General features: G+C 48.3%; 1 protein-coding gene across 16 annotated transcripts in view; it reads left to right on the top strand.

Moving 5' to 3' along the window:
* LOC144596779 (nesprin-1-like) overlaps positions 1-23,579 on the top strand; it is a 468,061-nt gene that overhangs the window by 351,495 nt on the left and 92,987 nt on the right. For all 16 annotated transcript variants that reach the window (XM_078405564.1, XM_078405576.1, XM_078405565.1 and 13 more), the window contains 10 exons: positions 1,594-1,764; positions 4,947-5,080; positions 6,119-6,323; positions 7,528-7,710; positions 10,604-10,750; positions 11,650-11,804; positions 12,301-12,448; positions 14,750-14,844; positions 17,096-17,333; positions 18,514-18,708. In XM_078405564.1, coding sequence (XP_078261690.1) covers positions 1,594-1,764; positions 4,947-5,080; positions 6,119-6,323; positions 7,528-7,710; positions 10,604-10,750; positions 11,650-11,804; positions 12,301-12,448; positions 14,750-14,844; positions 17,096-17,333; positions 18,514-18,708 — 1,671 coding nt within the window. The remainder of the gene's footprint in view (positions 1-1,593; positions 1,765-4,946; positions 5,081-6,118; positions 6,324-7,527; positions 7,711-10,603; positions 10,751-11,649; positions 11,805-12,300; positions 12,449-14,749; positions 14,845-17,095; positions 17,334-18,513; positions 18,709-23,579) is intronic.

Here is a 23,579-nt window from a genome sequence, read left to right as displayed (position 1 = left end):
CCTAGTCTATCCAGTCTTTCTTCATATGAAAGTCCTGCCATCCCAGGGCATAAGGATACAACATTACGGTCTAAACACGTGGGTGACAATAGACAATAGATGAGAGGGGAGAAGAGGGAGTGACGGAGGTGAGACTTGTCCTTGATTATGCTGTTGGCCTTGCTGAGGCAGAGTGAAGTGTAAATGGAGTCACTGGAAGGGAGGTTGGTTTGTGTGATGCGTCCACAACTCTGCAATTTCTTGTGGTCTTGGATGGAGCTGTTCCCTATGGCCTCAATGACTGTGCCTGGGAAGCCATATCGGTAAATTGGACAGTAGTTTCTGTTTGATGCACGTTGGCCTGGTGGTTCCGGTAATGGTCAAGTAATCAGGTAAATTGTAGCCTGGAGTCAGAAAATTGGTTGTAAAAATGTTGACGTACACGTTTAACTGGCTCACAATGCGATGGAAACTTGATTCAACACTATGGTATAGCATTCATGTGACTGTTAAAGCTGAAGGGCCTGTTACCATCCTGCATGACACTGTGGCTCTAGCATTCTGTCCCTCTGTGGCTGTTTTAACTTGTTCCCCTTTTTCACTTCTGTGTCCAATGCCAGATTTAAAGAATCAACAACTTTTTGGTCTGCACCTTATCACAGATAATTCCTCTGTTCTGTCCACCCTCCACCTCCCTGTCACATAAAATGCTGCCTTTCTTTTCCACTCTTGACCTGAGCTGTCCATTCTGCCTATCTCTCCACTGGTGCACCCTGAGTGCATTGATCTTGCTCTGGTTTTGTCTGAGAATATAAGATGGCTTTGGACAACAAATGTTCCCTTTTCCGTTTTGTTTACAACCAAAAGAGGAAAAAAACGTAAGTCAAGATTTCTGTTCCCAAGCCCCTGCCAATGGCTATTAGTGTGTTGAGGGACTCCTTTTGGAACAACACCAAATGAGGCCATTTTCATCTCAATGGGTCTATGTCAGCTTTCAGAGCCAGCGAATTAATCCCCGCAGGAACGTTTTACACGATCGTGAAGAGATTCTCTTCAATATCTTCTAATCTGGCATTCGGAACATTTCACTGGTTGAATCGTGCTTTATCTGTCACATATGCCACTGCACGGTGGAATTCTGGCACCGCCATGTTTCCAGCGTCCGGTCGGCACGTGCTCCCGATGTACTGGAGCAGTTCCGGCAAACCGACGTCCCTCTATTCGTCCGGCCATCTTTGTGTCGAGAGGGGGAAACTTAAAGGCCGACCTTGAAGGCGCTGGATGCATTAACCCGGTTCACCTTTATACCCGGCCCTTGCTCCTCGCGTCCAACCTCTCCAGCTCCCTCCCAGTCCCCACGGTCCGACGAGCCTTCGGGCGGGGGGTCACATGTAAGGGTGTCTCAATCAAGTCTTGAAGGTAAATTGCCCAGGATCCGTTTATTCTGGGACTCCATCAGTGAGTTTAAGAAACGTCACCCATTCCTTCTCTCCTGAGATGCTGCCTGACCTGCTGAGTTACTCCAGCATTTTGTGAATAAGTACCTTCCATCTGTGAGTTTAATATGGATGGTGTATAATCAGAGGGCCTGTAATTATTGTTGGTGTTTTCTAGGTTGGACAACTCCGAGTCACGCTGCAGTCAATGTTGGACCAGTGGATTAGTTACAAGGGCGCACATGAAGAGATTAACGGGCAATTGACAGAGGCCAACTACTCTCTTTCTCGTTTCCGCTTGCTGACCGGCTCTCTGGAAGCCGTGCAGATCCAGGTGGACAACCTGCAGGTAAGAGCCGACATCTGTAAACCCGGCACACACTTGCTCCATCAGTGGAAGCGGAAGTGAATTATCTCGTCCGAGACAGCAGATTACTCTTATACCCTCCCTCTCTCTAAATCCGCAGCAAACAGAGAACGTGCCTGTTTATAGAAACATAGAAAATAGGTGCAGCAGGAGGCCATTCGGCCCTTCGAGCCAGCACCGCCAATCATTGTGATCATGGCTAATCATCCACAATCAGTGACCTGTACACCAACTTCTCCCCATTTCCCTTGATTCCACTAGCCCCCAGAGCTCTATCTAACTCTCGCTTAAGTTCATCCAGAGATTTGGCCTCCACTGCCCTCTGTGGCAGAGAATTCCACAAATTCACAACTCTCTGGGTGAAAAAGTTCCTTCTCATCTCAGTTTTAAATGGCCTCCCCTTTATTCTAAGACTGTGGCCACTGGTTCTGGACTCCCCCAACATTGGGAACATTTTTCCTGCACCTAGCTTGTCCAGTCCTTTTATAACTTTGTATGTCTCTATAAGATCCCCTTTCATCCTTCTAAACTCCAGTGAATACAAGCCTAGTCTTTTCAATCTTTCCTCATATGACAGTCCCGCCATCCCAGGGATCAATCTCGTGAACCTACGCTGCACTGCCTCAATTACAAGGATGTCCTTCATCAAATTAGGAGGCCAAAACTGTGCACAATACTCCAGATGTGGTCTCACCAGGGCCCTACGCAACTGCAGGGCTCTTGAATTACATGAATTACATGGATATTTCTAAGGTGGAGATTGATAGATTCTTGATTAGAAAGGGTGTCAGGGGATATGGGGAGGAGGCAGGAGAATGGGGTTGAGAGGGAAAGATAGATCAGCCGTGATTGAATGGCGGAGTAGACTTGATGGGCTGAATGGGCTAATTTTGCTCCTATAACTTATGAATTTATGAACGACTTTTGATACGATAGGTGCTCCCATGGTCCACGCCTTATCTTTGTTTTCTTTTATCTACCATGCTGTTAAATAGTTCCCTACTCATTCCCACTTAACCCATCAAAGTAGTATTTTGTTTTTATGACAAAAACACAAAGTCGTTTACTTCAGTAATGTCATTCCTAAATAACATTATTATATCTACAGTGCAGTAAATAACTGTAATGTCATTCACATACTGTGCTCTCGGTGGTAGTCAGAAATAATCACATTGATCATGCTAAATTAGGCAAAGAGAAAGCCATTGATTTTCCTACCCCCACTCAAGATATTAAGAAGGTGCCAATTATGGCACGGTAGCGCAGCGGTAGAGTTGCTGCTTTACAGCGAATGCAGCGCCGGAGACTCAGGTTCGATCCTGACTACGGGTGCTGCACTGTAAGGAGTTTGTACGTTCTCCCCGTGACCTGCGTGGGTTTTCTCCGAGATCTTCGGTTTCCTCCCACACTCCAAAGACGTACAGGTATGTAGGTTAATTGGCTGGTAAATGTAAAAATTGTCCCTAGTGGGTGTAGGATAGTGTTAATGTACGGGGATCACTGGGCGGCACGGACTTGGAGGGCCGAAAAGGCCTGTTTCCGGCTGTATATATATGATATGATATGATATAGTAGGGATTGTAATATCAAGTCCTATAAGCTCAACTATGGCACTGCCATTGTGCGTTATGTGGTGCTGGAATCTCCATTCCTTTCACTGTTGGTTGAACGATCAACTACAAGATGTCTGGAGCAAAACCAAAATTGGAAATACTCATCTACGGGAAGATATACAGAGTTAACGTTTCAGGTTTGAGACCCTTTGTTAGAAGGGTCTAACTCTAGATGTCAACTTCTTTACATCGGCGAAACCAAACACAGGCTCGGCGATCGTTTCGCTCTACACCTTCGCTCAGTCCGCCTTAACCAACCTGATCTCCCGGTGGCTGAGCACTTCAACTCCCCCTCCCACTCCCAGTCTGACCTTTCTGTCATGGGCCTCCTCCAGTGCCATAGTGAGTCCCACCGGAAATTGGAGGAACAGCACCTCATATTTCGTTGGGCAGCTTGCAGCCCAGCGGTATGAACATTGACTTCTCCAACTTTAGATAGTTCCTCTGTCCCTCTCTTCCACTCCCCCTTCCCAGTTCTCCCTCTATCTTCCTGTCTCCACCTATATCCTTCCTTTGTCCCGCCCCCCTGACATCAGTCTGAAGAAGGGTCGCGACCCGAAACGTCACCCATTCCTTCTCTCCAGAGATGCTGCCTGACCTGCTGAGTTACTCCAGCATTTTGTGAAATAAATACCTTCCCTTTGTTAGAATAGCCAGTGTAGAAGCTTGAGTAAAATACAACGTGCTGGAGTAACTCAGCCCGGGACAGGTAGCATCTCTGGAGAGAATTCCTACAGTATTTTGTCTCTGTCTCTTGTCAATTTATTTGCTTTCCAACTATTCCCATTCACTCCTTGACTGGATCAGCTTGTCTTCAGCTTGTCTCCCTGGATAGGCAAATTTTCGGATCTGAAACATCACCCATCCATTCCCTCCAGAGACAATGTCTGACCGACTGAATTACTCCAGCACTTTTTGTGTTTTACTCAAGGTTTTGGCTTCTGCAATTCCTTGTGTCTCGGCAATATAAGTGTGTTAAGCAATGTGGGGGGGGGGGGGGGAGATAGATGTCTCTAATAGGGTAACACCAGGGAATAAGGTGTAAACAAAGGTATCTGCTCAATGAGTGAATGGGAGTAGTTGACGAGTGAATACATGAACTAAAGAACAGAGACAAAATACTGTAGGTATCTCGAAATGCAGAGCAGGGAGACGTGGCCAGCAGATAAGGCTGGGTACGCTCTTTACCGCAAAGTAAAAGGCAGGAAAACTAAGAGGCATTGATTGATTACATTTGATACAAGCATTTGGATTTCAGAGTCAATTGCGTTGACATGGATAGGATCGGTTTAGAGGGATATGGGCCAGCCAAAAGCAGGCAGGTGGGACTAGTATAGATGGGGCATGTTTGTCAGTATAAGCAGGTTGGGCCAAAGGGTCTGTTTCCACGCTGTATGACCCTATAATGCTATGACTATCGGCTGGGTGTATGACCCTATAATGCTATGACTATCTGCTGGGAGTAAAATATATATCGGCACTGAACTAAACTGAAAATTGCCATCGTATTTATGTCTTGTTTAAATGACACCCAACCACAATATTCAACAGAACTTACAAGAGGAGCTGGAGAGGTCGGAAGGCAGCTTGGAGAAGTTTGGCTCAGCAACCAAGCAGCTGTTAAAAGAGTGTTGTCCATCGATCCACAGCTCTCTGACTTCAAGTCTGAATGAAGTTACTGTCAGGTAAGAAATCCACGGAACACTGCCCGGCAATGGATTACTTTTTAAACAGGTTCACAAAAATATAAAATGGATGACAGCCACTCAGTCCACGATGAGAAGCAGTTTTTAACAGGATATAGAGTTTAATTACATTTGGGGGGGGGCAATTGTCACATTGTGCTATCTCTCCGAAATAACTATCCTGCATGTCACTGTGGCAGACAGACACAAGATAGGCACAAAATGCTGGAGTAACTCAGCCGGTCAGGCAGCATCTCTGGAGAAAACGGTCGAGACCCTTCTTCAGACACACTGTCATTGAGGCATAAAGCCTAGAATCAGGACCTCCAGCCCTAACCAAGATGCCCCATCCAAGCTAGTCCTGTTTGCCCATGCCTGGCCCATGTCCTTCTAAACCTTTCCTGTGCATGTTCCTGTCCAAAATGAATTTTAAATGTTTGCTTTATTTACTTTAGAGGTAGAGCACTAAAACAGGCCCTTTTGCCCACCGAGTCCACGCCGACCAGTGATCTACCCGTACACTAACACTATCGTACACACTGGGGACAATTACAGAAGCCAATTAACTTACAAACCTGTACATCCCAGAGAAAACCCGCACAGTCACAGGGAGAATGTACAACTCTGTACAGACAGCACCCCAGGTCAGGATCGAAACTGGATGTCTGGCGTTGTGAGGCAGCAACTCTACCCCTGTGCCACCCTAAATGTTGTTATTGTACCTGGCTTAACTACCTAATTTGGAAGCATCACCGCTTCATTTTACCCAGGCATGCTGCCTGAACCGTTGAGTTACTCCAAGCACTTCACCCTTGAGAAAGCCCACGCACACAGGGAGAACGTACAAACTCCATACAGACAGCACGCGGTCTGTGGCGCGGTAAGGCAGCAACTCTACTGCTGTGCCGCCATGAAGCAGCCTTGAGTAGATGTCTCTGGTCCTGGCACCAGCGGTTTTGTTTCTAAGTGCTGTGACTAACCCGGAGTAGAATGAGTTACTGTGCCTCTAACTGAGCCGTTGTCGTTCCACCCCCACAGCTGGAATAATCTGCTTCAGGACGTAGTGGAGCAGCTCCATATGAGGAAGGGTCTGCTGCAGCTGTGGCAGAAGTACAGGGAGCACTCCGGCCAGTGTTCAGTCACCCTGAGGCAGCAGGAGGAGGGGAGTGCCGAGCTGATCAAGAAAGCTGCAAACAGAGACGTGGCAGACGACGAGGTGGCAAAATGGATTCAGGACTCCGATGTAAGTAGAATAGGATCTTGCAGCCATTTAAAGGCAGTGGCAGCACCGTCCAAACCCAGTTCCAAGGACGGCAAAGTGCATGGAAACGCCACCGTCTCCAAGAACGCGTCCAACTTGCACACCTCCTGACTTGGGTGCACTTTGACCTTCCGTCGCTGTCACTGGGTTAATATTCGGCAGTGGGCTTGTGAAGCCAGCCTTGGGGCCTTGGATCAAGGCAGCCACTCTCTGCCGCCTTCTCCAGGGCACCCAGGGTTGGGCACTGAATCCCAACCTGCTGCTGAAGCCCACACCTTGCACACAAATTGTAGGTCTGCACGTTGCAAGAGTAAAGCTTCACTCACTTTCTGCCCAGCAAATTGAATGAGACTTTGGGCTGGAACGCTGTCACCACCTGGTGCCTGGGACTGAAGTATTGGCCAGACTGACAGGCGTGACAGCCTGATGTTTGGGCAGTCTCTGCAGTTCCATTTGCATTGCCTTCACATACCGGAGCATCATTTAGATTTTCTTTTAGAGATACAGCGCGGAAAAAGGCCCTTCGGCCCACCGGGTCCGCGCCGCCCAGCGATCCCTGCACATTAACACTATCCTACACACTCTAGGGGCAATTTTTTACATTTGCCCAGCCAATTAATCTACAAACCTATACATCTTTGGAGTGTGGGAGGAAACCGAATATCTCGGAGAAAACCCACGCAGGTCACAGGGAGAACGTACAAACTCCATACAGAAGGCGCCCGTAGTCAGGATCAAACCTGAGTCTCCGGCGTTGCATTCGCTGTAAGGCAGCAACTCTACTGCTGCGCCACCGTGCCCAATGGTGCAGAGGTAGAGTTGCTGCCTTACAGCGCCAGAGACCCGGGTTCGATCCTGACTGGGGGTGCTGTCTGTACGGAGTTTGCACATTCTCCCTGTGTCCGTGGGGGCTTTCCCTGAGTGCTCCGGTTCCCTCCCACTTTCCAAAGACGTACAGGTTTGTAGGTTAATTGGCTCCCTGTAAAGTGTCCCTCGTGTGTAGGATAGTGTACGTTTGAACGCTGGCTTGCCCGGACCCGGTGGGCTGAAAGGCCTGTTTATCACGCCGTATCTCTAAACTAAAGCTAAACGTTGGTGGAGGGAGGAGCCTGCCAGTGCCATTGGGATGTGACCAACTAGGACAAGCAACAAACTGAAGTGAAAACTTGCATCGTTCCCATCACAGGAACTGCTGGAGGAGTTGGGGACGCTGCGGGATTCCCATCACATTCTCTCGGAGCTGGGCGAGGGGTTGAGACAGCAGGTGGACCCTTCGGCAGCGGCTGCTATACAGTCCGAGCGGCTGTCCCTTGCTCAGCGACTGTCTTCTCTGGAGCAGGCACTCGACAGACAGCGGGCCGTGCTTCAGGTACCACCACTAGTTCTGTTTGGGATTGGTAACGGTTTACTATTGTCGCATGTAGGGGGACCTGATAGAAGTATCTAAAATGATGAGAGACAACGATAAGATAGACAGTCACACAACCCTTTTCACTGGGTGGGAATGTCCAACACTAAAGGGCGTAGCTGTAAAACGAGAGGGGGGACGTTTAATGGCGATGTGCGGGACAGGTGTTTTACACAGAAGCCGGTGCGGGCTTTTTAACACATTGCCAGGGTGGGGGTGGAGGCAGATGCAACACTGGCGTTTCTGAGGCTTTTAGATAAGCACATGAACGACCAGGGAATAGAGTGACACGGATTATGTAGATCAGTTTAATTTGACATCATGTTCGGCACTAACATTGTGGGCCAAAGGGCCTGTTCGTGTACTGTGCTGGTTCACGTGCACCGAGGTGCAGTGAAAAGCTTTTGTATGCATGCTATCCAGTTGAATCGGATCATACTATACTTGAGTATAATCGAGCCATGTACAACTACAACAGGTACAAAGGGGAAAATACCACAGTGCAGAACATAGTTTTACTGCGTTGTAGCATTATGGTTCCAGAGAAAAGGTCCAGCTTCTGCAATGGAGGTAAAGTAGAAGAATGGGTCTTATGGGAGGACCGTTCAGTAGTCCAATAACATTAGGGAAATAGCTGTTCCTGAGCCTGGAGGTATGTGTTTACAAGCTTTTATATCTTCTGGCCCGACGGGAGAGGAAGGAGGAGGGTGGGAATGATTCTTGGTTATCATGGCTGCGTTCCCGAGGCAGCATGAGGTGTAGATGGAGTCGATGGTGGGCAGTCTAGTCTGTGTGATGGACTGAGCCATAATCCACAACTACCCACAATCCCTTGCGGTCTTGAGCAGAGATGTTCCCAAATCAAGCTGCGAGGCAGCGCTTCAATATGCATTTGTAGACGTTGCTCAGAGTTGCTGGAGACATGCCAAACTTGGTCTCCCGAGGGAGTAGAGGCACAGACGTGCGTAGTTTCAATGTGGTTTGTAAGTTATGCTGAGGTGCCTGAAGCTAGGACCAATGTGCTGGAATAACTCAGCGGGTCAGGCAGCATCTCTGAAGAAAAAGGATGGGTAACCCTTTCGGGTCTGAACCCTTCTTCAGACTCTCACGAGGAAATTGAAGCTCTCGGCTATTTCCACTGGCACCTTTGATGCCGATTGGGGCATGTGCTCCACTGTGCATCCTGAGGTCAATTACTAGCTCATTAGTCTTGCTGACATTAAGGGAGAGGTTGTGGAATTTAGAAGGATGAGAGGAGATCTTATCGAAACGTATAAGATTATTAAGGGGTTGGACACGTTAGAGGCAGGAAACATGTTCCCAATGTTGTGGGAGTCCAGAACAAGGGGCCACAGTTTAAGAATAAGGGGTAGGCCATTTAGAACTGAGATGAGGAAAAACCTTTTCAGTCAGAGAGTTGTGAATCTGTGGAATTCTCTGCCTCAGAAGGCAGTGGAGGCCAATTCTCTGAATGCATTCAAGAGAGAGCTAGATAGAGCCCTTAAGGATAGCGGAGTCAGGGGGTATGGGGAGAAGGCAGGAACGGGGTACTGATTGAGAATGATCAGCCATGATCACATTGAATGGCGGTGCTGGCTCGAAGGGCCAAATGGCCTCCTCCTGCACCTATTGTCTATTGTTGTTTTGACACCGCGTTACCTAGCTCTAGATCGCCTTTTTACTCCCGCCTTATCACTGTTGGAGATCTAGCCCACTACAGTGATATAATCTGCACACTTGCAGATGAAGTTGGAGCAGAGTTGGGCCTCACAGTCTTGAGTGTACAGGGAGTATAGCAAGTGGCTGAGAGCACATCCTTGTGCAACACCAGTGTTGAAAATTATTGTGGAGGACGTTTGGTCGGCTACCCTCACTGATGAAGTCAACAAAGGTAGCTGGGCACAATATGTCCAAGTTTGGTCTAGCACAGTTTTTGCAGGGAACTGTAGAATGATTTAAGCTTAATTTTAATGTCTTAACCAAAATTGCAGAAAAGGTTTGAAATTCGTCATACTAGGAATTTACAGGCTGATTATACTGTTACTTTAAAAAATAATTTTCATTTTTATTTATGTGGCGCTTTTTATAACCTTTGCTGGTCCTGCAACATAGCCAGGTTCCTGTTAAATCTTGCCGTTATCACATTAAACCTTTGACACGTAGCTCTCGATTCCCCTACCCTAGGTCATAGATTGATACAGTGTGGAAACAGGCCCTTCGGCCTAACTCGCTAACACCGGTCAACAATGTCCCAGCTACCCTAGTCCCACTTGCCTGCGCTTGGTCCATTTACCTCCAAACCTGTCCTATCCATGGACCTGTCCAACTGTTTCTTCAACGATGGGATAGTCCCAGCCTCAACTACCTCCTCTGGCAGCTTGTTCCATACACCCACCACCCTCTGTGTGGAAAAAGTTACCTCTTGGATTCCTATTAAACTTCTCCTCTTCACCTTGAACCTATGTCCTCTGGTCCTCGATTCCCCTACTCTGGGTAAAAGACTGTGCATCTGCACGATCTATTCCTCTCATGATTTTGTACACCTCTATGAGATCTCCCCTCATCCTCCTACGCTCCATGGAATAGAGACCCAGCCTACTTAACCCCTCCCCATAGTTCACACCCTCTAGTCCTGGCAACATCCTCGTAAATCTTTTCTGAACCCTTTCAAGGTAAAAGACTTTGTGCAGTCGTTGGGGAAGGGGAGACTGGCAGGGAGGGGGAGGGGGTGGTGCGATATTGAGAGAGCGGGGACCCTGTTCTGCGGGGCTGCAGGTTCCCTGGAGGAGCTGAGCCAAGTGATCCCTCGCGGGACGGGTCTTGTCCCCCTGACTGTGAACGTTTCAATCCACAGGCTGGCATTCAAGACTACGAGGCCTTCAGCAACAGACTGGAAGCTTTGGAGACGTGGGTCGTGGAAGCTGATGAGGTTCTGAACTTGCAGGATCCCAACCGGTCGTCTGATCTCACCCTAATCCAGGACCGGATGGAGGAGCTGAAAGTGAGTGCTTGCACTGGCATCGTCTCCTTACCCGAGTCGGAGGGGGTCTGCACAGCGCACTGGAAGAGGAGATCTTTGTACGGACACTTTGCTTTCATGACTATGAGGCAGCAACTCTACCTCGGGTTGTTATAATGCAGCGTATGATTGCATTGAACTGCAAATAACACTGCATGCTCCTTCCTGTCCGTTCTTCACCCACCCTGCATTATAAGGAGCAGCAGGAGTTTGATAGAGTGGAACCCCCCCCGATCTAAAGAAAGGCGGCGTATGGCAGCTACAGGCATCTGAGATGAGGTGAATCCCTGGAGGAGTATAGGAGGTGTAGGTGTACACTTAGAGGGTAATCGCGAGGGCAAATTGGAGACATGTGATAGTTTGGGCAGATTAGCCGAAAGACAATCCAAAGAGACGCTACAAGTATATTATGGGCAACAAAGTAAGCTGGGAGAGAATAGGGCCGCTGAACAAATAACAAGGTTGGTTATGCGTGGCCGCAGTAGATGCTGAGAGATAGAGAGGGGTTTGTATAGAGAAAGGTTTTAGGGAGCCCTGAGGCTGTATCCATGTACCTGTCTGAGTGTTTCTTAAACGTTGGGATAGACCCTGCCCCAACTACCTCCTCCGACAGCTCGTTCCATACCCCCACCACCCTTTGTGTGAAGAGGTTACCCCTCAGATTCCTATTAAATCTGAGTTGGAGATGTTGACATCCCAGGGAGCAGTAGGTATGGTGGCCAATGGTGGAATTATTAAATTCAAGGATAATTTGTGTGTGTGGCTATTGGGATGTCTGGAGATTAGAATGATTAGCCACAGTGGGATTTGAAAATGGGATGTGTTGGAAAGATCCTTTCTCAGACTGATGTTGTGGTGCTTTTTCCTTCTGTATCTCACAGATCCAGATGCTGAGATTCAGTAGTACAGTTCCCGACTTGGATCGGCTGAATGAGTTGGGGTACAGGTTGCCACTCAATGACAAGGAGATCAAGCGTATGCAGACATTGAACAGATATTGGTCCTCCATTTCTGGCCAGACCACAGAGAGGTTCAGGTAAAGCTCTGAACCCATGCCTGTTATCTGTAACTTTATCCACTGTCATTTCTTGGGGTTTATGCCTAAACGAGGCAATATGTTCATTCGGTTAACTCATTTAGTTTTTGGTTTAGATTAGAAATACACGCTGAAACAGGCCCTTCGGCCCACTGAATCCATGCCAACCAGCGATCGCCCTGTACACTAGCACTATCCTACACACCAGGAACAATTTACAATTTTTACCAAAGCCAATCAACCTACAAACCTGCACGTTTTTAGAGTGTGGGAGAAAACCGGAGCACCCGGAGAAAACACATTAGGTCATTGGGAGAACGAACATAAAGACAGCACCCGTAGTCAGGATCGAACCCAGGACTCTGGCGCCGTAAGGCAGCAGCTCTACCGTGCAGCCCGCATCTTGTATGCATCGTGATTTGTAAAATGGCGTCCGAGCTGTGGGGAAGTTAATGATTTCTCTTTTGACCTTAACTAATTGATTTTTTCCTTGCAGTAAATTGCAGGCGTTCCTGCTTCAGCACCAGACTTTCCTGGAGAAATGCGAGACCTGGATGGAGTTCCTGGTCCATACGGAGCAGAAGCTGGCGGTGGAGATTTCTGGAAACTACCAGAATCTTCTGGAGCAGCAGAGAGCACACGAGGCAAGTCTGGAGAGGCTGGGGATCGGGAACGTAATGACAGGAGAATCATCACTTGTAAATTCACCAAATCTCTCACTAACCTGGATTTGGCTGGGCTAGATTGCATTGAAACATAGAAAATAGGTGCAGGAGTAGGCCACTTGGCCCTTTGAGCCCTTCGACATGATCATGGCTGATCATCCAAAATAAATACCCCGTTTCTGCTTACTCCCCATATCCCCTGATTCCATTAGACCTAAAAGCTAAATCAAACACTCTCTTGAATACATCCAGCAAATTGGCCTCCACTGCCTTCTGTGGCAGAGAAATCCACAGATTCACAACTCTTGGTGAAAAAGTTTTTTCTCATCTGAATGCCTAACCCCTTATTTCTAAACTGTGACTCCTGGTTCTGGACTCCCCCAACATAGGAAACATTTTTCCTGCATCTGTCCAATCCCTTAAGAATTTTATATGTTTCTATTAGATCCCCTCTCATCCTTTTAGTGAATATAAGCCCAGTCGATCCTTTAACCCTGTTGGATTGCAGCATGGAAACAGGTCCTTTGGGCCACTGAGTCGGCACCCATCATCAATCACCCATTCACACTTGTTCCATGTTATCCCACTTTTGCATCCACTCTTTACGCACAAAGAGGTAGTTAATAGAGTCCAATTAACCTGCACATGTTTGGGATGTGGGAGGAAACCAGAGCACCCGGAGGAAATCCATGCGGTCACATGGAGAACGTGCAAACTCCACAAACACACTGGACCTGAGGTCAGGATCGAACTCGGGTTCCCTGTCGCTGTGAGGTGCCCGTTCTACCAGTTGTGCCAGTGTGCCGCCCAATCACCATTGCTGGGTCAGAATCATGACATTTCATGATTAAGGGCACATTCTCCCTGTGACGTGCATGGGTTTCCTCCGGGCGCTCCGGTTTCCTCCCACATCCCAAAGGACGTTGCAAGAACAAAATACTGCATCATTGCATGTGTTGAACCAGGAGTCGGCCGTGATGAACAGGTGCGCTCCAAGGATGGAACTTGCATCACCTGGGTATCGGCAATCAGCGAGCACAACTGGACGGCTTCCTGTCACAAAATGGCAGCGGTTGGCACGTTCCCGTCTCACTGAGTCTTGCTGTTGCTCCGGCAGGCCGGGCAGCGAGTATATCACGAGGGAGCAGTCGCAATTTTTACTCTTTATTGCCCTTGGGATGACTTGTATAAACGTGTGCCCATTCCCATTATATCCCATGTGATTAATTTTAATCTTTATTCAAGCTGAATGGGGATTGACTTCAAGTGGCAACAGACAGATGGTAGAGTGGGCAGACTCGTGACAGAAGAATGCAAAATGATGCACATTGGTAGAACAGAGGAGGAGACAGATGGCAGAGTGGGCAGACTCATGATTCAAGAATGCTAAAAGATGCACATTGGTAGAACAGAGGAGGGGACAGATGGCAGAGTGGGCAGACTCATGATTGAAGAATGCTAAAAGATGCACATTGGTAGAACAGAGGAGAGACGAGATAGTACAAATGGCCGACTTCCAAAGTGGGCTGATTGCCAGCAAGACCCAGAGTGTGTCCATGCACACACAGGATCAGAGGGATGGCCTAAGAAAATGGTTAAAAGCAAATAGGACTCCGAACTTTGTAGCAAATCAGCAAAGAGTACAAAGTGATAAAGGTTGAGAGAGTTTTAGTTTTAAGTTTGTTAAATGAATGATGATGATGACGAATAAGTTTATTGGCCAAGTATGTGCATATACAAGGAATGTGTCTTGGAATGTGCCTAACTTAATACTAGTTAAAACAGATTTAATGATAGTTTTGATAGTTAAGTGTTAGTTTTAAGCAATAGCAGAGGGAAGCAAAGTGAGGAGGAGAGAAGGGGGAAAAACAATGTGGACGTTTGTAAAAACAAAACCCAGCAGAGATTAATTCGGAGAAGGATTAGTCAATCTGAAGAAGGGTCCCGACCCGAAACATCGCCTGGCCATTCCCTTCCCATCCGCTGCCTGAGCCGCTGAGCTCCTCCAGCACTTGCTCAAGATTCCAGCATTTGCAGCTTCTTGTGTCGCGAGATTAATTCTCCATGATCAGGCCAATGTATCTGGTTATACGATAATTGCCAAAACAGTAGGGTTAATTGGTTGAACCTCCTGCATCCACATCAAACATTCCTGAGCAGCCATTTAACAGCATTAATCACGCTTTGTTGACTGCGTGCGTACTCGGGCTGTTCCAGCGATGCGCCGTGACACAGTGTGGCTGTCCTTCCTCACCGCTTCTCTCCTCTGTTTCGACGCAGCTGTTCCAAGCGGAGATGTTCAGTCGGCAGCAGATCCTGCATTCCATCATCAGCGACGGCCAGCATCTTCTGGAGCAGGGCCAGATTGACGACAGGTAATTTCCTCACAGTGCCAGCTCTCTGTTCATGTTCATAAGTGAACATAAGTGAGCAGAATTAGGCCATTCGGCCCATCAAATCTACTCCGCCATTCAATCATGGGTGATCTCTCTCTCTCTCTCTCCTGCACAACCCCTGACACCCATACAAATCAAGAATCTATCTATCTATCTATGGCTTAAATATATCCATTGACTTGGCTTGCACAGCCTTCTGTGGCAATGAATTCCACTCTGTGTCCAAGCATTGCATGGTGGTGTCGGGATTACAAGCCAAAAAGACTCCTTCCAGCCTAATTTAGTTTTTTCAGTTTAGTTTAGAGATACAGCGTGGAGACAAGCCATTCGGCCCACCAAGGCCATGCCGACCAGCAATACCCGCACAGTAACACTAGGGACAGTTTACAATTTTACCAAGCCAATTAACCTACAAACCTGTACCTCTTTGGAGAGTGGGAGGAAACCGGAGCACCCGGAAAAACCCCACATAGGTCAAGGGGAGAACGTGCAAACTCTGTACAGACAGCACACGTAGTCAGGATCAAAACTGGGTCTCTGGCGCTGTAAGGCAGCAACACTACCTCTGCACTACTGTTAAAGGAACAAATCAAAGTCGAGGGAGAGCCCCAGTAGCGAGCATGATGATGTTCAGAGGCAGAGTAGTTTAGTTTAGTGATACAGCGTGGAAACAGGCCCTTCAGCCCACCGAGCCAGGCAGACCATCCATCTCCCATACACTAGTTCTATCCTACACAATTTACAAAAGCCAACTAGCCGACAAACCTGCATGTCTTTGGAGTGAGAAGAAACCGGAGCACCCGGAGAAAACCCACACGCTCACAGGGAGAGCATGCAAACTCCACACAGACAGCACCTGAGGTCAGGATCAAACCCAGGTCTCTGGTGCTGCAAGGCAGCAGCTCTAACACTGTGCCACCGTGCTGGATCTGGGTACAACTTAAATGAGGACTGCGCTGCGCGCACAGAGCATACTTCCAATCACCGCGCACAGGAAAGACATGAGATTACAGAAGAGACTTGTCAGGATGTTGTGAAGACGTTGCCAGAGCTGGCAAAATCTAGTTATGCGGAGAGACCTTTTGTCCTGGGGGGGTCACTTTGTTTGACTTGGAGTAGTCTGAGGGGAGATTTAATGGTCTAAAATTAGGCAGGTGGGGGAAGAGCAGATTGACTGGTTGCATCACGGCCTGGTTCGGCAACTGGAACGGCCATGAATGAAGGAGATGGTGAACACTGCCCGGTCCACCATGGGCACTGACCTCCCAGCCAGTGAAGGGACCAATAGGAGGCGCTGCCTCAAAGAAGCAGCCAGCATCATTAACGGCCCACACCACCCCTTGCTACGCTCTCATTTCAGCCCTCGAAAGAGCTGCCTCAGGAGGCAGAAGGGGAAAGATAGGAGGGGAAAGATTTAATAGGAACCCCAGGGGCTACCTTAATACTCATAGGGTGGTGGATATATGGACTGAACTGCTGGAGGAGATAGACGAGGCAGGTACAATAACCAACATTTAAAAGACACATGAACAGGTATATGGGATGAAGCAGGTACTATCGCAACATTTAAGAAACATTTGAACAGGTACATGGATAGGATGGGTTTAGAGGGATATGGGTCAAACACAGGCTCGTGGGACTAGAGTATGAATGAATGAATAAGTTTATTGGCCAAGTATGTGCATGTACAAGGAATGTGCCTTGGTGCTCCGCTCACAAATGACAACACAAACATACAGTTAACAATTAAGAATAAAGGATAAACACATCAAAACAATAAGGATACACCATTACGGTCTAGACAATAGGTGCAGGAGGAGGCCATTCGGCCCTTTGAGCCAGCACCACCATTCAATGTGATCATCTCTGATCATTCTCAATCAGTACCCCGTTCCTGCCTTCTCCCCGTACCCCCTGACTCCGCTATCCTTAAGAGCTCTATCTAGCTCTCTCTTGAATGCATTCAGAGAATTGGCCTCCACTGCCTCCTGAGGCAGAGAATTCCACAAATTCACAACTCTCTGACTGAAAACGTTTTTCCTCATCTCCGTCTAAACATGTGGGTAAAAATAAACCAGACATTTTGGTCGGCGTGGGCAAGTTGGGCCGAAGGGCCTGTTTCCACATTACTATGGCTCTCTAAACATCTTTTCTATAACATGGTGACCAAAGCGGAAAGCGATACTTTAAATGTGGCCTGACCAAAGTCTTGTATAATTGCCTCCGGCAGGGATGAGTTTAACTCCAAGCTGGCCATGCTGAGCTACCAGTGGCAGGGAGTTATCCGTCGGGCGCAGCAACGGAAGGGCATCATCGACAGCCAGATCCGGCAGTGGCAGCGCTACCGGGAGATGGCGGAGAAACTGAGGAAGTGGCTGTCGGACGTGTCGCAGCAGCTGGAGCGGCGGTGGAGCAGCGCGGCTCCCGTCGCCCTGCAGCAGGCCCGCGCTCTGCTCGACGAGGTTCAGGTGGGGCGCAAACCGCTCGACACACCGCCCGCCCGCGCGCGCGGCCAGTATCTCATCTGTGTAGTTCAGAGGGGCTGGCGAGGAGGCGAGGGAGGTTCCACTATGTGCTGCTAACCAACCTTTCACAGTCCCCGCACCTTCATCCAGTCTCTCTTTACTACTTGTCGCTCCACTGCGATTTCTCTTCAAGGTATGTCCACTTTGAAGAGGTTCCCCTCCTCTCTTCGACGAGAGTTTAGCAACATGCTCTCTCATCGCTCCCCCTCTGTGATTTCTCCTGCCCTCCTACTCTACGACCACATCTTGACCCAGACTCGCTACCACAGCCACATCTGCTCTCCCGGTGGCCGAGCACTTCAACTCCCCCCCCCATTCCCAGTCTGACCTTTCTGTCATGGGCCTCCTCCAGTGCCATAGTGAAGCCCACCGGAAATTGGACTTTAGATAGTTCCTCTGTCCCTCTCTTCCCCTCCCTCTTCCCAGATCTCCCTCTATCTTCCTGTCTCCACCTATATCCTTTCTTTGTCCCGCCCCCCTGACATCAGTCTGAAGAAGGGTCTCGACCCGAAACGTCACCCATTCCTTCTCTCCCGAGATGCTGCCTGACCTGCTGAGTTACTCCAGGATTTTGTGAATAAATCGATTTGTACCAGCATCTGCAGTTATTTTCTTATACCCTCTTTAGAGTGCCCACATCCATTTGCCCGTTACTGTTACCCGCCTTTCACGTGGCGACACTTTGCCTACCCGGCCTGTGCGAAACAAAGAGTATCAATCTGACTTGTCACATATCATTCATTCATGTCCAGTCCTGCAGTCTGGGCCCATCCATTGGTTTGTCTCCGGGGTAAATAAATGCGCGGATTGCTGCAGCAGCATCCATTCTGCACAGTGCCTCTCTGTCCAGGCCCTTCTCAGTTTGGCATCCTAACTTAGTGTGACAATTGTCTCATCCTACTCATCAATTCTTGTGCCAGCCGCAGACAGACTTCAATGCGAGTCAATGTACGGTCGGCAGTCTTGGTCGGTACTGCTGCATCACAGCACACAATGCAACATCTCCCCTCTTGGCCTTTGGCCATCTTAGAGCCGGAGGTCAGATCAGCGCCTGCTGTTTGTGCCCCTGGTAGTGCACTCCCTGCTGGTGTGTGGTCAACGCTCTCTTCCCTCCCTCCTGCAGCTGAAGGAGAAGGTGCTGCAGCGGCAGCAGGGGAGCTACATCCTGACGGTGGAGGCTGGGAAGCAGCTGCTGCTCTCGGCAGACAGCGGGGCGGAAGCAGGCCTGCAGGCCGAGCTCACCAACATCCAGGAGCAATGGAGGGCGGCCAACATCAGTCTGGACGACCAGAGGAAGCAGCTCAGCATCTTGTTACGGGTAGGTGTCGACCACGGCGGTCGCACGTTGCCACTGGCACGATGGTAATTTAGTTTAGAGATACAGCGTGGAAACAGGTCCTTCGGCCTACCCAGTCCGCACTGATCAGCAATCCCCGCACGCTAACACTATCCTTACACACATGCTTCTATACACTGGAATTTAGAAGGATGAGAGGGGATCTTATCGAAACGTATAAGATTATTAAGCGGTTGGACACGTTAGAGGCAGGAAACATGTTCCCAATGCTGGGGGAGTCCAGAACAAGGGGCCACAGTTTAAGAATAAGGGGTAGGCCATTGAGAACTGTGATGAGGAAAAACCTTTTCAGTCAGAGAGTTGTGAATCTGGAATTCTCTGCCTCAGAAGGCAGTGGAGGCCAATTCTCTGAATGCATTCAAGAGAGCTCGATAGAGCTCTTAAGGATAGCGGAGTCAGGGGGTATGGGGAGAAGGCAGGAACGGGGTACTGATTGAGAATGATCAGCCATGATCACATTGAATGGTGGTGCTGGCTCGAAGGGCCGAATGACCCTACTCCTGCACCTAGTGTCTATTGTCACACCACGGACAATTTACAATCTTTACCAAAGCCAAATAACCTACAAATCTGTACGTCTTTAGAGTGTAGTGGGCAACTGAGCACCAGGTAAAATCCGCGCAGGTCACGGGGAGAATATACAAACTCCATACAGACAGCACCCGTAGTCAGGGTCGAACCCGGGTCTCTGGCGCTTAAAGGCAGCAACTCTACCGCTGCTCCACCGTGCCGGTAGATTGTTTTAAATTCATTTTTTGGATCCTAGCTCCTCTTGGAACTGTGCAGTGGGACATTTTGCATGAATGCAGAGAGATAGTTTGCCTTTTAGTTTGGTTTTACATTTGTCACGTGTGCCCTGGTGCCGTGAAAATATATATTTTTTTGCATGCTAACCAGTCAAAGAAAAGACTCCACATTCAAGCTGTTCACAGTGCACAGATAAAGGGTACAACATTTAGAGCAAGATATGATATCAAAACATATAAGATTATTAAAGACGTACTCCAAAGACGTACAGGTATGTAGGTTAATTGGCTGGGTAAATGTTAAAATTGTCCCTAGTGGGTGTAGGATAGTGTTAATGTGCGGGGATCACTGGGCGGCACGGACTTGGAGGGCCGAAAAGGCCTGTTTCCGGCTGTATATATATGATATGATGATGATATGATTAAGGGGTTGGACACGTTAGAGGCAGGAAACATGTTCCCAATGTTGGGGGAGTCCAGAACCGGGGGCACAGTTTAAGAATAAGGGGTAGGCCATTTAGAACGGAGATGAGGAAACACTTTTTCAGTCAGAGAGTTGTAAATCTGTGGAATTCTCTGCCTCAGAAGGCAGTGGAGGCCAATTCTCCGAATGCATTAAAGAGAGAGCTAGATAGAGCTCTTAAGGATAGCGGATTCAGGGGGTATGGGGAGAAGGCAGGAACGGGGTACTGATTGAGAATGATCAGCCATGATCACATTGAATGGCGGTACTGGCTCGAAGGGCCGAATGGCCTACTCCTGCACCTATTGTCTATTGACATTGAAGTCCAATAAAATCCGATTAAAGATAATTCAAAGGCCCCCAATGAGGTAGATAGGAGCTCAGGGCAGAGCTGATTGCTATGGTTGTGCAGATGATGAAGGTGTATGGATCGCTGACAGGCAGAGGACCAAAGGCCCTGTACTGTACTGTTCTATGTTCTAAAGAGCTAGGTTGTTTATTGATCGTTTTTAACCCTCGTTTTTATGGACCTCCTTACAATGGATTTGGGTTATAGTGGGTGCACCTACCGATCTTCACCGCCAGACCGGGCTGCCCACGTCCACGTCCAGGCTGGGTGGCCAACGCCACCCCCGGCAGCCTCCATGCTGGCCCGCACCACCACCTCTGGTTGCTTCCAGGCTGGACCCAATGCCGCCACCGCCGGCCCACACAGCTTCCTCAGCCGCTTCCAGCCCGCGCCTGCCGTCACGACCCTTACCCGCTCTCCGGCCGCCCACAGCGGAGTCCAATAACTCTGCCGATCCTCGCCTCAACTCACCCGGATTCCAGGTCCAGGTTCGGACCAAAAGCCTGAAGAAGGGTCCCGACCCGAATCATCACCTATCCATGTTCTCCAGTGATACTGCCTGACCTGCTGTTCCTCCAGCACTTGCAGCATCTGAAATAACAAAGTAAACATTCTGGTACTATAAGAAAATAACTGCAGATGCTGGTACAAATCGATTTATTCACAAAATGCTGGAGTAACTCAGCAGGTCAGGCAGCATCTCGGGAGAGAAGGAATGGGTGACGTTTCGGGTCGAGACCCTTCTTCAGACTGATGGACATTCTTCAAACATTCTGGTACAGCAGGCAGTGAAGAAAGCTAATGGCATGTTGGCTTTCATAATGAGGGGATTTGAGTATAGGAGTAAAGAGGTCCTTCTACAGTTGTACAGGGCCCTGGTGAGACCACATCTGGAGTATTGTGTGCAGTTTTGGTCTGAGGAAGGACATCTTTTCTATTGAGGCTCGGTTCACAAGGTTAATCCCCAGGATGGCGGGACTGTCATAGTAGGAAAGATTGGAAAGACTTGGCTTGTATTCACTGGAATTTAGAAGGATGAGAGAGGATCTTATAGAAATATATGAAATTATAAAAGGACTGGACAAGCTAGATGCAGGAATTTTTTCCCCAATGTTGGCAGAGTCCAGAACCAGGGGCCACAGCTAAGAATAAAGGAGCGGCCATTTAAAACTGTGATGAGAAAAAACCTTTTTCACCCAGAGAGTTGTGAATTTGTGGAATTCTCTGCCACAGAAGGCAGTGGAGGCCAATTCAATGGATGAATTTAAAAGAGAGTTAGATAGAGCTCTAGGGGCTAGTGGAATCAAGGGATATGGGGAGAAGGCAGGCACAGGTAACTGATTGTGGATGATCAGCGTTGATCACAATGAATGGCGGTGCTGGCTCGAAGGGCTGAATGGCCTACTCCTACACCTAAAGAAAAGACTCTACAATCAAGCCGTCTTCACAGTGCACAGATAAAGGGTACAACATTTAGAGCAAGATATGACCAATGTCCAATAAAATCTGATTAAAGATAATTCAAAGGACCCCAATGAGGTAGATAGGAGCTCAGGACAGAGCTGATTGCTATGGATGTGCAGATGATGAAGGTGTACGGATCGCTGACAGGCAGAGGACCAAAGGGCCTGTACTGTACTGTTCTATGTTCTAAAGAGCTAGGTTGCTTATTGATCATGTTTAACCCTCGTTATCATGGTCCATTATAACGAGGGTTTACTGTATAACAAAGTGATAGTACCCTACCTGTTGTCCTGTTTCACTCCAGTTTTTTAATGTAGAAATTTTGCTTCTAGAGTAGTTGTTTTTCTTGTGAGCTGTTAACTGAAGCAAATAAGGTGGCCTAACGGCATATCAATTAATACACAAGGACACAATAATACAGGAGCAAGAGCAGGCCACTGGCTGCCCCACTGTTCGATATGATCGTGGCTGATCCACACTGGCCTCAACTCCTCTTCTGTCCCCATAACCCTCAATTCCCTGATCTTTCAAACATTTATCCATCTCCACCCTCTGGATCTGAAAATTCCAGAGATTCGCTGCCCTCTGAGAGAAATTTCTCCGCCCCACAGTTTAAATGACGAGGCCTTCCTTTTGTAGCCGTGTCTCCTGTTCGTGACTGTCACAATAGTGAAACCAGCTCAACATCTCCCCTCCCAAACCCCCTTAGATGCGTACGTAGAAGGAACTGCAAATGCTGGTTTACAACAAAAAAAAGACACAAAGTGCTGGAGTAACTCAGAGGGTCAGGCAGCATCTCTGGAGAATGTGTATAGGTGACGTTTTGGGTTGGGACCCTTCTCCAACTCTTTGTGTCCCCTCAGATGCTTGTATGTTTGAACGAGATCACTCCTTAATCTTCTAAACTGCAAGGAATACAGACCCGAAGAAGGCTAGATTACCACCATAACCTCCTAACTAACTCAAGTCCATGTAAAGCCAGCCATCCTAGCAAGTGACATTTATATATTAATATTTCGTGCTTACATCCTTCCTCAGTTTATTCAGTAACATCTCCAGTTTTACATCCATGCGATTCTTTAAGAACTACTTGATTGATTCATGTTCGAAACATGAATCATTCAACAAGTAATCGTTCATACCAGGGTATTGCATTGAAGGTCCAACAATTATTGTAGGGTCCTGAATTGGTTTTGGTAGGTCGGCTGTTCCTACCTAAACCAATGACCTGGTAGTGCATAGGTTGTGTAAAGAATACAGGCTCTTTGTGTGTACTCCCCCATCACAGTTATATTCAGTTATACATCAGCCAAAACATTATGACCACTGACAAGTGAAGTGAATAACATTGGTTATCTTGTTACAATGGCACCTGTCAAGGGGTGGGATAGATTAGGCAGCAAGTGAACAGTCAGTTCTTGAAGTTGATGTGTTGGATGCAGGAGAAATGGACAGGAGTAAAGACATGCGTGACTTTGACAAGGCCCAAATTGTTATGGCCAGACGACTGGGTCAGAGCATCTCTGAAACGGCAAGGCTTGTGGGGTGCTCCTGGTCAGCAGTGGTGAGTACCTACCGACAGTGGTCCGAGGAAGGACAAACCACAAACCAGCAACAGAGTGGTGGGCGCCCAAGGCTCATCGATGCGCGAGGGAAACGAAGGCTATCTCGTCTGGTCCGAACCGACAGAAGGTCTACTGTGGCACAAGTCACAGAAAATTCTAATGGTGGTCGCGGGAGGAATGTGTCACAATACACAGTGCATCGCACCCTGCTGCGTATGGGGCTGCATACGGAGGACCAACAGCAT

Source organism: Rhinoraja longicauda, chromosome 9 (genome assembly GCF_053455715.1).
Source record: "Rhinoraja longicauda isolate Sanriku21f chromosome 9, sRhiLon1.1, whole genome shotgun sequence".
Lineage (NCBI taxonomy): Eukaryota > Metazoa > Chordata > Chondrichthyes > Rajiformes > Arhynchobatidae > Rhinoraja > Rhinoraja longicauda.
Note: the sequence above shows the minus strand (reverse complement) of the source record. Positions and strands in the feature narration are given on the sequence as shown.